This window comes from Pelophylax lessonae (assembly GCF_965119305.1).
Source record: "Pelophylax lessonae genome assembly, chromosome: 7".
NCBI classification, from domain to species: domain Eukaryota; kingdom Metazoa; phylum Chordata; class Amphibia; order Anura; family Ranidae; genus Pelophylax; species Pelophylax lessonae.
The window spans coordinates 203,209,482-203,223,245 of NC_138774.1; the positions used below are offsets into that span (position 1 = coordinate 203,209,482).

At 41.6% G+C, this 13,764-nt stretch overlaps 1 protein-coding gene across 4 annotated transcripts in view; it reads left to right on the forward strand.

Annotated features, from left to right (window-relative positions):
* SYN1 (synapsin I) overlaps positions 1-13,764 on the forward strand; it is a 253,699-nt gene that overhangs the window by 80,990 nt on the left and 158,945 nt on the right. For all 4 annotated transcript variants that reach the window (XM_082263912.1, XM_082263909.1, XM_082263910.1 and 1 more), the window contains exon 3: positions 599-690. In XM_082263912.1, the coding sequence (XP_082120038.1) occupies positions 599-690 (92 nt within the window). The remainder of the gene's footprint in view (positions 1-598; positions 691-13,764) is intronic.

Genomic DNA, 13,764 nt, shown 5'->3' on the forward strand with positions numbered 1-13,764 from the left:
GGCAATTCGCAGGAACCTGCCGACCTGACGCTGTATATTGGCGGCGGCTGGTCCGCAAGTGGTTAATGCCTGTTTTCTTTGATATAGCGCTCCTCCTGGGTACTAAGTATTACTTTCAGTGATTTCCTGTGATTTTGTATGTATGTACACTCAACTTGGTGTGTTAGAGGGGCTGAGGTTTTTTGAAAAAGTTTAGGCAAAGAACAGAAGACCCATCCCAGCCAACAGCTCTTTTGTGGGTTAGCGCTACATTTAGTATATTATTTTACTTTCATCTACACAGTTTAGTTGATATTGCTATCACAGCAAAAAAGCAAGACTGTAAATTATAGGATGGTATCATATATATCATTATTAGTGCTAAGATGGCTACAAAAAAATACAAATTCTTCAAAAAATGTTTTTTTCTATTCTTTGAGCAATGTATTTAGTAAACCGCAAAAGTCTATAAAGATCTGATTACCGCAGACTGCTGGAGTTGCTTGCAAATATTAGGATTATATTTCTATTTTTATACAATAAGCCATATGTTTTACAAATCTTTTCTGTACAACATGCTTTCTAGATTATATGTGTCTTTCCTATATTTGATTTTTAGGCTGAATTCTGTGATCTAAACCTGGTGGCACACTCCAATGGAACGTTCTCTGTGGATCTGGAGGTCATGAGAAATGGCGTGAAGGTGGTGAGGTGAGTCATATAATTGGACTACTTATATATACCTTCCTTTTGCTTCGCTTCATTTTGTTCACCCACAGAAGTAGGAGAAGAAGCCCTGTGTAATCTACACATTTTTTTGTTTGGAGATTACGCAGGGCCACTGACTCTCTTGCCACCCCCATTGGATAAGTGATAAGGCCTGATAAATGGTCACTCACACACCCAACATGGTGAGAGAAAGTCATTTGCTCCTTCATACCTGGAAATATGGTATATTTTGTGGGTGAACAGGGCAGAGGGGAAGCAAGGTATAGGGGTTCAGGCGAATCGAGTGAACATGTTCCCTTGCCTTTCTTGCACAAAGAATGCGTTTACCTTAAACATGACTAACCACTTGTTAATCATCCCCTAGCAGTTTATAAACAGCTTGATCATCAAAATTACCCTTTTGAATTACATTTGTGTTTGTTTTTTTTCACCGTGCGAGGCCATAATCAATGCTATACCAAATGACCCTGACAATGCTCTTTTTCATACATTCTATGCCTGGTTGGTTTCTAAACCAACTAATCTGTTTATGTCCTTGGTGCTTTTTTCAGATTACATGAAATAAAATCAAGCACTGATCAACTCAAATCTCTCCATCAAGATAATATGAATCATAATTTGCTTTAATCTTGTTAAATCTTGAGGTGTTTAAATTGAATTAGTCTCCCGGGATGATTGCCAGCTATTGCTATGTTTATTGACGGCCGGTGATAAATAAAAAACATTTTATGCTCTGCTAGAAATAAATTATGCTGAAAATGAGATATAAAAACTGGAGAGAAAGAAAGAGGCAAGAGCAATTAGTCAGATTTCATTGTACGTTATGGCAGTAAAAGAAAGGCTTGGATTGGCTACCATGGGGTAGACACACACTTACTTAGTTACTTAGTTAATTGGGTTGTTTGCATCCACTCACTTTCCTAGTCCTTTTCACTGCTATTTGCACAGCATCCGAGTGTCTCTCCTTTTGCTAGGAAAGCCAACTCACTGTAACATATTTATTTTATTTTAAATGTAATTTTTATTTAAAAAAATGTAATGGGTACAATATAGTAAAGCACTTGTGATACGGTTTTCACACACACGAATACACAAGCACATGGTCAGGTAGACGGCAACCTTGAAAAAGTGGGTCATTATAGATATGCCCAAGAATAATGTACCTAACAATAGATAGGGATAAGAACCAATGAGTCAACAGTCCATGTGAAGCGATGATCTCTGAACTATCCAGATAATGGAAGTATGAAGCTATGAAGTGTTGACCTAATGGGCAAAAGCCTAGATTCCAGCTCTTACAACATTTTCAAAGAGGTATTGTAGTCTGAGGAAAACCTAACTTAAAAAGGATGAGATTGCTTAAAAAAGGAAATATTTTAAACTAGAGTAATCAGGAAAAAGATGTAGAGAATGAGAGGAATGAAAGAAGTGAGTAAGGGGATATGGGAAAGAGCAGGGTGTTTTTTTTTGTTTTTTTATGTTATGGGAACGACCAGTGGAGAAGTCTTAAGCCTCATACACACGCGTCGTAATTCAGCCGGGAATTTTCGTCCGACGACCGATCCGCCGATTTTCGGCTTGTTAGTATGATGCTTCACAACCGACTCCGACTTTTCGGCCGAAAAGATTCTGGTGTGCAGGCTATAAAATTTTTGTCCTCCGTCAAAACACGTCCAATTTTCGTGGAGTCAGTACAGATTTCGACAGGGAAAAATCTTATGAGCAAGACTGGGAATGCTCAGAGAAGAAAGAACACAAAGAAAGCAAACCAACACATGACATCACTTCTGAAGTAGAATTTTGTCGTGCGGGAAAATTTGTGTGCAGTCTAGGCACATTCCAACCAACAAAACACAACTCTGGACAAAAGACGGACGACCGGTCGGCAGAAATTCGTTGCATGTGTACTAGGCTTTAATTAAATGAGAGCCTCAAAGTGGATCCATGGGTCTCACACCCATTTATATGCAGTGAAAGTTTTTTTCTGTCTGGTCTTAAGAGCTTCCATAAGTTTGACCTCTGAAATACAAGAGTATAAGCCAAGTGTGGTCAGCTAAGGGTTTGCTGCGAGTGGAAGGAAATCAAGCATCCTGCGGCAGCTAACATGTAGAATCAACTTTCTGGCAGCCTTGGGCACACTAGGGGGTGAGAAACCAAGCAGGTATATGACTGGACAATTAGAAGAAGGCAACCGCACACCAACTTGAGAGTGATAGTAAATGATAAAAACCTTTTATTGAAAATCCATAAAATCCAAAATGACAAACCAGGGACAGGAGGGCAAAAAACAGTTGACGCGTTTCACGAAACTATGTTCGCTTAGTCATAACCTGACTGGGTCATGCGTGACACGGATTTGTAAAGGGTTTAGGGAAGGGCTTCTCTTTCCAGCCAGAATGTGCATATCTTAGGGCAAGTCCAATATGTATGGAACGCTATCCATGAGTGCCGCAGACACCTCCAACAATGGTCTAGAATGGTAAGGTTGAGGGTATTTTAAAAAGCAGGGGTGTGATACCAGTGATAGGGAATTGAAAACTTGTTTTCTTTGTGTACTGTACAGAGAGATGATTTGTGTGCATTTCTCAGATTTGACTTGATTTCTCTATTGTAAACTCTCTACTTAACCACTTGCCTACTGGACCAATTCTGACATTTCTGTCGTGCTTGTAAAAAAATCTGCATTTTACTGCTAGAAATTTTTTTAGAACCCCTCAAATATTTTATTTTTCAGCATTACCTCACATGTGAGGTGTGATTTCCATTTACATATGCATGTGGGACCAACGTGCACGTTTGCCTTTGAGCAGGGGGACATATGGTGCTTTCTATTTTTTTTTTATTATAATATTTGTTTTATTTAAATATATTTTTTAACACTGTACCTTTATTTTTTTTAAATCAACTTTATTACTATTGCAAGGGATTAACAACATTCCTTGTGATAGCATGGGCCTTGACAGGTTCTCTTTTTGGAGAGATTTTGGGACTATTATACCTCAGATCTCTCCTTTGGCCTGCAAAGCATGCATTCCCATTCAAATCCTTCCTGGGATTTAAGAGCTGTAAGAATGGCCTTTGCACCTCTATGGCGTTTGTTGTCTTCCCCCACTTGAACAGCAGAAGGTCTTGTTGGAGTTTCCTCAGATGAGATAGGGACATTATCACTGAGATTGTGTGTAAATGGTAAAATAGTTTGGGTACCATATTTATAGTATGGGAAATGCTACACTTGCTGTGGTTCCATTGCTTTCAGGTAAATATGTTTTCAAATAATATCTCATCAGCAATTCCCACATTTACTGAGCATTCCGTTTCCTGTGCAGGAAGATTTTAGCCTGAAAGAGTAAAGCCACTTTTGTTGAGAAAAAAAATCCCCTTTGGGTGATTAAAACACATTGCAAGGATTTTACCAAACTTTATTGCAGATTCCTACCTTTTGTTATTCTGAAGAAATAGCTGTTTCTGGGTCTGTGTCCATGTGTAAAGTGAATGTGAATTTGGAGTGGCTTCATAATAATCAATCAGCTGCCGCACTTGCAGGGCTCTATTGGGGAACGTGGCAGGGTCTGAATCCCTTTTTGATGTGAATTCCCGTTGGGAGTTTTCCACCAAAAATAACATTTGTGTTGCAGTTGATACCAAAAATCTGACTTGTATTTTAGTGCAGAATTCTGGAAAAATCAGTAAGCCAATCAGACAAGGAGAAAATGACACTTGCGTTTTCTGTATACCATCTTTGTACAGAATGCCTCCAGGTTGCCCTATTGCGTTGCATTTTACAGAAAATTACAGCGCTGCAGATTAACAAGGAAAGGTCATTTTTAAAAACATTCAATTATAGCATGATTTGATTCGCAATTGTATACTTTTTATTATTTTATTTTTTTATTTGCTATTTTTTTCCCACAAAAAGGAAGTTACCCTTTAGCCTGGGTTCACACATATGCAATGCGGGAACCAGCGCAATTCTAGTGCAGGTTCCCTCAATGCATCTCCCCCGCAGGCAGTTCACACTGCCCTCTGCAAACCGCTGCGGGTGTCAATACAAAGTTAATGACACCCCCAGATCGGTTCGCAGATCGAAGTGCAAACTGTAAAATTGAACAGGAATCAGATCGTGAACACCCATGCGATCCGATTCCAGTGGAGGGAAAAAAAAGGTTCCTATACCTTTTTCATGCAAATCCAATGCGAGTTCAACAACTGTATGGCTGAATTTGCATTGCATGGATATCGCATGTGATGTGCACAGCAATGCGGTGCGAATCACATGCCATGTCTGACATCGCAGTAGTGTGAACCCAGGCTTAAAGCTGAACTCCAGGCAAATAGCTAAATACATTGGGAAATTAAATATGTATGAGCTGTTTTAGGTGCCGAATGATTTGTGATTATGTTTACCTAGTCCTGAGAATTATGTAGTTTTGCCAGACAGCATGTTGGTCAGGGCCCCTTTCCCTGACGGTATGGAGGAACAGCACTGCCCTTTTGTGAAATTTCCAGTGTTTGCATGCTGACACCATTTAATGTGTGAGTTGACACTCTTTCATGGCCAGAGGCCAGCCTGTTATATCGGGCCCAACACCAGAAGGATAACATCCCTTTTCCTGCCAGTGACACCTGTCCCGACACTGACTATGAATCTATTTCAAGGAATGGCATAGACTATTGGTCTCCCTCTATCAGTTTTTCAATATGTTACACTTTACCTTGACTCTTCAACTCTTCAAGGCATGGAGGGAAACTGCTGTATAAATTGCCGTGCCTCGCACATTGGTAGTCCAGGCCCAGTTCATAGAAAAGTTCTGCTACACAAGGCTCTAACTGAGGGTCCCTGCTGCCAGAAGTGTAGACAATGCAGCCACCTATACACTTCTTATGAGAATCTCACTGGCCACCACTGTCTCCTCTCCCAAACCAGCTGCTTCTCCTTTTACTTTGCTCTTTCTCCCTCTCTCTCTATATTACTCATAAAGTTTATGTATCAGCAGACACTTAGTTCTTTGTCCCCATACACCAGGGGGCCCCAAACTTTCTAAGCAAAGGGCCAGTTTACTGTCCTTCAGACTTTAGGAGGGCCGGACTGTGGCCAGTGGGAGTAGAAAATGCCTCAGGCTTGTGGTCAGCAGTAGTAAAATAAATATATAATGCCTGTGGGGAGCAGGAGGTATTGGTATTGGTGGTAAGAATAATCGCCATTGTTGGTGTCAGTGGGAGGAATAGCGCCCATCATTGGTATTAATGGAAGAAATAGTGTCCCATCATTGGTATTAGTGGGACGAATAAACTCCATCATTGGTGTTAGTGGGAGGAATAGTGTCTCATCTATGGCATCAGTGGAAGGAATAGTGTCCCATCTATGGTGTCAATGGAAGGAATAGGTAGGGTTGCCACCTCATCCCTTTAAAACTGAAAACATATTAATTACACAGGTTCTGTGGCTGATTAAGGTGTTAAATAAACTCTGTGCATTAAATTCGTTTTTAGAACCTGTGTAATTAATATGTTTTCGGGTTTAAAGGGATGAGGTGGCAACCCTAGGAATAGTGCCCCATCTATGATGTCAGTGGAGGGAATAGTGTCCTATCTATGCTGTCAGTGGAAGGAATAGTGTCCCAACTATGGTGTCAATGGAAGGAATAGTGTCTCATCTATGGTGTCATTGGAAGGAATAGTGTCCCATCTATGGTGTCGGTGAGATGAACAGTGCTCCGTCTTTGGTGACAGTGGCAGGAATAGTGCCTCATTGTTGGTGTCAGTGGTGCCTTGTGTCAGTGGGAGGAATAGTGCCCTAGGGCCCAGGTAAAGGCAAGCAAAGGGCTACATCCAGCCTGTGGGTCCCAGTTTGAGTCCACTGCCATATACTGTAGGATTTCACTCATTAGTTATTTATAATAATCAGACCAGATGATTAATTTACCCTGCAACTTAGTTTACTGAGTAAAGGTACGGCAATACAGTTTCTTCCATATGGTTCCATTCAGTATTCACAGGGCAGTGCGAAAATCATTGGGTACATTATAGTGTTCCCTTTTAACATACAGCAGAAGCTGTACCACTAAGCTATGGTGTCTATACCTTTAACTCGTAGCAGTTCCCAATAAAGGTAAAGTAGTTCGCACCCATCCACTTTTCTATCAGAACCTCACCGGCCACCGCTGTCTCCTCTCCCAAAACAGCTGCTTCTCCTTCTTTTACTTTGCTCTCTCTCCCTCTCTCTATATTACTAGAAAGTTTATGTATCAGCAGACACTAAGTTCTTTGTCCCCATACACCAGGGGCCTCCAAACTTTTGAAGCAAAGGGCCAGTTTACTGTCCTTCATACTTTAGGAGGGTCAGACTGTGGTCAATGAGAGTTGAAAATGCCTCAGACTTGTGGTCAGCAGGAGTAAAATAAATATATAACACATGTGGGCAACAGGAGTTATTGGTATTAGTGGGAAGAATAATCTCCATCATTGGTGTCTGTCGGAGAAATAGTGCCCCGTCATTGGTATTAGTGGAAGGAATAGTGTCCCATCATTGGTATTAGTGGGAAGAATAAATAAACCCCATCTATGGCATCAGTGGAAGGAATAGTGTCCCATGACTCCCATCTATGGTGTAAGTGGAAGGAATTCATTCACAAGATGATCAGGCGCCCTCTAGAAGGATATTGTTAAATTTGACATCCCTGGGGTCCATAGCTGCTAATGAAAAACTCGTGGGTAGGAGAGACACAAAAACAGCACCAAGGTAAAAAGCGCTTAGGGCCAGGCTTAAAGCAACGTTTTGAACTGTGTGAGTGAAACCTTGATCAGTGTAGAATTCCACAGATCTCCACAGGATTGATGATAAATGGATTTCTTTATTTTAACCATAAAAGTGCATGAATAAGGCATTAAAAAACATTGAGGCTATGCAATTCAAAGACACCGACTGGATGAAATGAAAAGACCCACTGCGGCTTGGCCCGCCTACTTGCCAGACAGATGAAAGTGTCCACGGTATGTCTTCTACTAGGGAATAACCTTTTCAGCTGGAGCTACCTGCAGGGCCGCCAAGCTTCCGTTTGGGCTGTAAGGCTGTAGAGCAGATGATGTAGCCGGGTAATCGGGGGAAGCCACAGCCTCAGAGAACCGTGATGCGATGACAGGAAGACTGAGCCTGTGCAGAGGGGGCTGGTGATGAAGTCAAAACCGCTGGGACAGAAGGGTATGGTGAGTGCAAGCCAGTTACTGTGTGGCTCCGTCACCATGACAACATGTTTCGTGCGCCTGCACCTTGTCAAGTCCCATAGAGTCCCATATATGGTGTCAGTGGAAGGAATGGTGCCCCATCTATGGTGTCAGTGGGATGAATAGTGCTCTATCTTAGGTGTCAGTGGAGGGAATAGTGTCCCATCTATGGTGTTAGTAGAAAGATTAGTGCCCCATCTATGGTGTCAGTAGAAAGAATAGTGTCCCATCTATGGTGTCAGTAGAAAGAATAGCGCCCCATCTATGTTGTCAGTGAGATGAATAGTGCTCCATCTTTGGGGACAGTGGCAGGAATAGTGCCTTATTGTTTGTGTCAGTGGGAGGAGATCAGATAAAGGCAAGCAAAGAGCCAAATCCAGCCTTCGGGTCCCAGTTTGGAGTCCACTGCCATACACTGTAGGATTTCACTCATTAGTTTTTTTCAATAATCAGACCAGATGATTTATTCAACTAGCAACTCCATTTACTGAGTAATATTCACAGGACAGTGCAAAAATTATTGGGTACTTACTAAAGGCCCGTCTCTTCATGGAAACCTTACAGGACAACTACATGTCTCAGTTGGTGGATTCTCCTACTAGAGAAAATGCAGTGCTAGATCTATTGATCACTAATGACCCAGACCTAATCTCAGAGGTAGGAGTCCAGGACAACCTGGGCTCTAGCGACCACAGGATGATCACATTTAGCGTAAAAAAAAAACTAATAAGGCAAGAGGGGAACATAAGAATCCTAAACTTCAGAAAGGCAAACTTTCCTAAATTGTGCTTGATGATGGAAAGGGTAAACTAGGACCAAACCCTAGGAACACTGACCACGGAGGAAAAATGAGAATACTTTAGGAACATATTAAACAAATGCATCTCCAAGTGCATTTGTATGAGTAATAAATTTAGAAGAGACAAAGCCAAACCTGGCTGGCTAAACCGTAATGTTAAAAAACTTATTAGGGGAAAAAAATGGCCTTCAAGAAATGTAAATCAGAGGGCACAGTATCGGCTTTCCAGCAATACAAGGAGGCAAATAAGAAAAGTAAATACGAAATCAAAATGGCTAAAATCAACTTCGAGAGACAAATAGCTGAGGATAGTAAAAAGAACCCTAAGAAATTCTTAAAATATATCAACAGCAAAAAAACGAGGGTAGAGCATGTTGCACACATAATTAACAATGAGGGGAGGATGGTTACAGAGGACACTGAAAAGGCAACCATGCTTAATGCTTTTTTCTCCTCAGTCTTTACACAGGAAAAGGAGGGGGTACACTGACCATGACTGTATGTTTAGCAGTAATTCACAGGACTTGCCGCTATGGCTAACAGAGGGTGAAATCAGGGAAGGCTGGATAAAATTAACACAAATAAATCACCAGGCCCGGATGGCGTACATCCGAGAGTACTCAAAGAACTTAGTAAAACTATATCTAGACCACTGTTCCTGATCTTTGCTGCCATTATTATGACAGGAAATTTACCAGGGGATCGAAAGAAAGCTAACGTGATACTGATATTCAAAAGAGGGCAGAGGCATGTCCTGGGAAATTATAGGCCGGTCAGCCTGACATTGATAGTATGTAAACTTCTGGAGGGGATGATAAGGGACTATATCGTAGAGTTTGCTAAAGACAACAACATCATCAGCAGTAATCACCACGGGTTTACAAATGGGCATTCTTGTCAAACCAATCTGTTAACATTCTACGAGGAGGTGAGCTGTGAGCTAGATAGGGGGAGACCAGTGGATGTGGTGTACCTGGATTTCGCTAAGGCGTTTGATACAGTTCCCCACAAGCGCTTAATTTATAAAATATGGTCTGCAGGCATCGACCACAAGGTTTGCTCTTGGATACGGAACTGGCTAAAAGGGCGTGTCCAAAGGTTGGTAATAAATAGCGCATACTCAGACTGGTCTGGGGTGGTAAGTGGGGTCCCCCAAGGCTCAGTCCTGGGACCAACCATGTTCAATTTATTCTTAAACAGTATTGAGGACGGGATCATTAGTTCTATATCAGTTTTTGCAGATGACACAAAATTGGGCAGGGCAATAACTGCACAGCATGAGGCAGATATCCTACAGAATGACCTAAACAAAATAACAGAGTGGGCAACGACATGGCAAATGAGGTTTAACGTGGAGAAGTGTAAGATTTTGCACTTGGGGACTAAAAACATAAAAGCACAATACACATTAGGAGGGGAACCTTTGGGGGAATCAAAAATGGAGAAAGATCTGGGAGTCTTGGTAGAGGATAGACTAGGCAATAGCATGCAATGTCAAGCGGCAGCTGCCAAAGCCGGCAGAATATTAGCATGCATATAGAAAGGGATGTATTCCAGAGATAAATCTATAATCCTACCACTTTATAAAACTCTGGTCCTTCCACATCTGGAGTATTCTGTCCAGTTCTGGTCGCCAGTCCTCAGGAGGGATGTGTTGGAGCTGGAGAGAGTCCAGAGAAGGGCAACTAAACTAATTAGGGGATTGGAGTACCTTAATTATGAAGAGCGTCTACAATCGCTTAATTTATTCTCCCTGGAGAAGAGACGCCTGAGAGGGGACATGATAGCAATTTACAAATACGTCAATGGTGATCTCAGCATAGAAAAAAAGCTATTCAGTCGCAAGGATTGCATGAGGACGCGAGGACATACAATGCAATTAGAGGAGAAGCGTTTTAACCTCAGGCAACGCAGGGGGTTCTTTACTGTTAGGGCTACAAGATTGTGGAATTCTCTACCATAAGAGGTAGTTTCTGCGGGAAGTATGGCTACTTTCAAAAGACTCTTGGACATACATCTCAAAGATCAGAACATTAAGGGGTATGAGAGATGATTACGGCCACACACATCTACACAGGTTGAACTGGATGGACTATTGTCTTTATTCAACCTCAACAACTATGTAATTATGTACATTGTACAGTGCCTTGCGAAAGTATTCGGCCCCCTTGAACTTTGCAACCTTTTGCCACATTTCAGGCTTCAAACATAAAGATACACAATCATGAAGTGGAACGAAATTTATTGGATATTTTAAACTTTTTTAACAAATAAAAAAACTGAAAAATTGGGCGTGCAAAATTATTCAGCCCCCTTAAGTTAATACTTTGTAGCGCCACCTTTTGCTGCGATTACAGCTGTAAGTTGCTTGGGGTATGTCTCTATCAGTTTTGCACATCGAGAGACTGAAATTTTTGCCCATTCCTCCTTGCAAAACAGCTTGAGCTCAGTGAGGTTGGATGGAGAGCATTTGTGAACAGCAGTTTTCAGTTCTTTCCACAGATTCTCAATTGGATTCAGGTCTGGACTTTGACTTGGCCATTCTAACACCTGGATATGTTTATTTGTGAACCATTCCATTGTAGATTTTGCTTTATGTTTTGGATCATTGTCTTGTTGGATGTTTTTTTTTTTTCAGAATTGTCGCTCTTTTTTTGTTTATAGCGCAAAAAATAAAAATCACAGAGGTGATCAAATGCCACCAAAAGAAAGCTCTATTTGTAGGAAAAAAAGGACATCAATTTTATTGGGGTACAGTGTCGCACGTCTGTGCAATTGTCAGTTAAAATAATGCAGTGCCAAATTGCAAAATAGGGCCTGGTCATTAAGGGGGAAAATCTTCCAGTCCAGAAGGGGGTTAACATATAGCAGGAATGTTAGCGCTAAGCTGTGGTGTCTATACCTTTAACTCGTAGCAGTTCCCAATATAGGTAAAGTAGTTCGCTAACAGTCCCGCTTCAGGGTCCTGCCAAGGGTTAATCCCCTTCAATGTAGCACTACATCTCTCTGTGTATGGCCCCTCTCTATTCCATGACCAATCTCATCTCTGAAATGAGGGTGCCTACCCCCTTACACCTAAATACTCCATCCATGGTAACCCTAACAGGCCGAACGACAGACACACCACAGCAAGGAAACCAACAATACCAGCAGCAACATACAATACAGTACAACATGAATGTAATTAATACCTGCCTACAAGCACAGCCAGATCAGTGACCAGATTTATCTCTACTTTGGTTAAACTAAACAGATTGGTTACTTCCCTTCTGCCAGCTTGTGATAGGACCGTGAAGGAGCAGTAAACTGATGCGCTCCTTCCCTTTAATCATTCTGTCCTCTTCTTTTGTCAAAGTGTTTTGTGACCCCCCCCCCCCCCTGTCTAAGTTCTACCTTTGCACGTGAGTACCAAAAGCTAATGCCAAGACATTTACTGTAGCTGGATTTAGAAATACATTTAATGATTTTAAAGTCAATACATAACCGCATTATTTCCTGCCTGGAATTCAGCTTCACTCCTTTAATTGAATATACTGTAGATGCCACAAGATGTTCTTACTCCTACAATAGTGTGTGGGGAACGAGTATGATTTGAAGCCACTCACAAAAATCTGCTTATACAGTATATTACCAAAACTATTGGGACACCTGCCTTTACACGCACATGAACTTTAATGGCATCCCAGTCTTATTCTGTAGGGTTCAATGTTGAGTTGGCTCACCCTTTTCAGCTATAACAGTTTCAACTCTTCTGGGAAGGCTGTCCACAAGGTTTAGGAGTGTGTCTATGGGAATGTTTCATCATTCTTCCAGAAGCGCATTTGTGAGGTCAGGCACTGATGTGGACAAGAAAGAGTGGCTCCCAGTCTTCGCTCTAATTCATTCCAAAGGCATTCTATTAGGTTGAGGTCAGTCAAGTTCCTCCACCCCAAACTCGCTCATCCAAGTCTTTATGGACCTTGCTTTGTGCACTGTTGTGCAGTCATGTTGGAACGTGAAGGGCCATCCCCAAACTGTTCCCACAAAGTTGGGAGCATGAAATTGTCCAAAATGTTTTGGTATGCTGACACCTTAAGAGTTCCATTCACTGGAACTAAAGGGCCAAGCCCAACCTCTGAAAAGCAACCCCACACCATAATCCCCCCCCCCCCTCCACCAAATGATTTGGACCAGTGCACAAGGCAAGGTCCATAAAGCCATGGATGAGTGAGTTTGGGGTTGAGAAACTTAACTGGCCTACACAGAGTCCTGACCTCAACCTGATAGAACACCTTTTGGATGAATTAGAGCCAGGCCTTCTCGTCCAACATCAGTACCTGACCTAACAAATGCCCTTCTGGAAGACTGGTCAAACATTCCCATAGACACACTCCTAAACCTTGTGGCCAGCCTTCCCAGAAGAGTTGAAGCTGTTGTAGCTGCAAAGGGTGGGCCAACTCAATATTGAACTCTAAAGACTAAGACTGGGATGTCTTTATGTGCGTGTAAAGGCAGGCGTCCCAATACTTTTGGTAATATAGTGTATGTCTCTTTGTATTATGAACTCAGCCTTCAACCTTTTCATTCACAACAAAAACAGAGCTGTATCTTCACTTTGTTTATACTGACTGTAGCAATGCGTTTGTTAGAAGTAGGTGCACATGTACCTTTTAGAACACTGTCATTTTCAGGATGGACCGATATTTTAGCTGCGTAAAAAACATATTTATGTTCTAGGACAGATCACAGTCATGCACGTCCCTTGGAATAAACCCAACCTTATGTTTCCAGCTTGAACCCAGCATGCACCAATGTTTTCCAGGTTTAGCTGGAAACAAGGGCCATATATACATATCATTATCATCATATTCACATATTCACATGGTAAAAACACATTCAGGTGACGGAATGCCAACATAATTTGGCTCTGCATGTTGCTGAATTATGTTGAATGCTCTAATAATTGCTCCTATGGATGTCAGTATTGCTGCTTTATTGAGTTGGTGGCTCACTGTGCCTCCCTGTGGAGAATTCATAGTATTACAATAATGTAACTG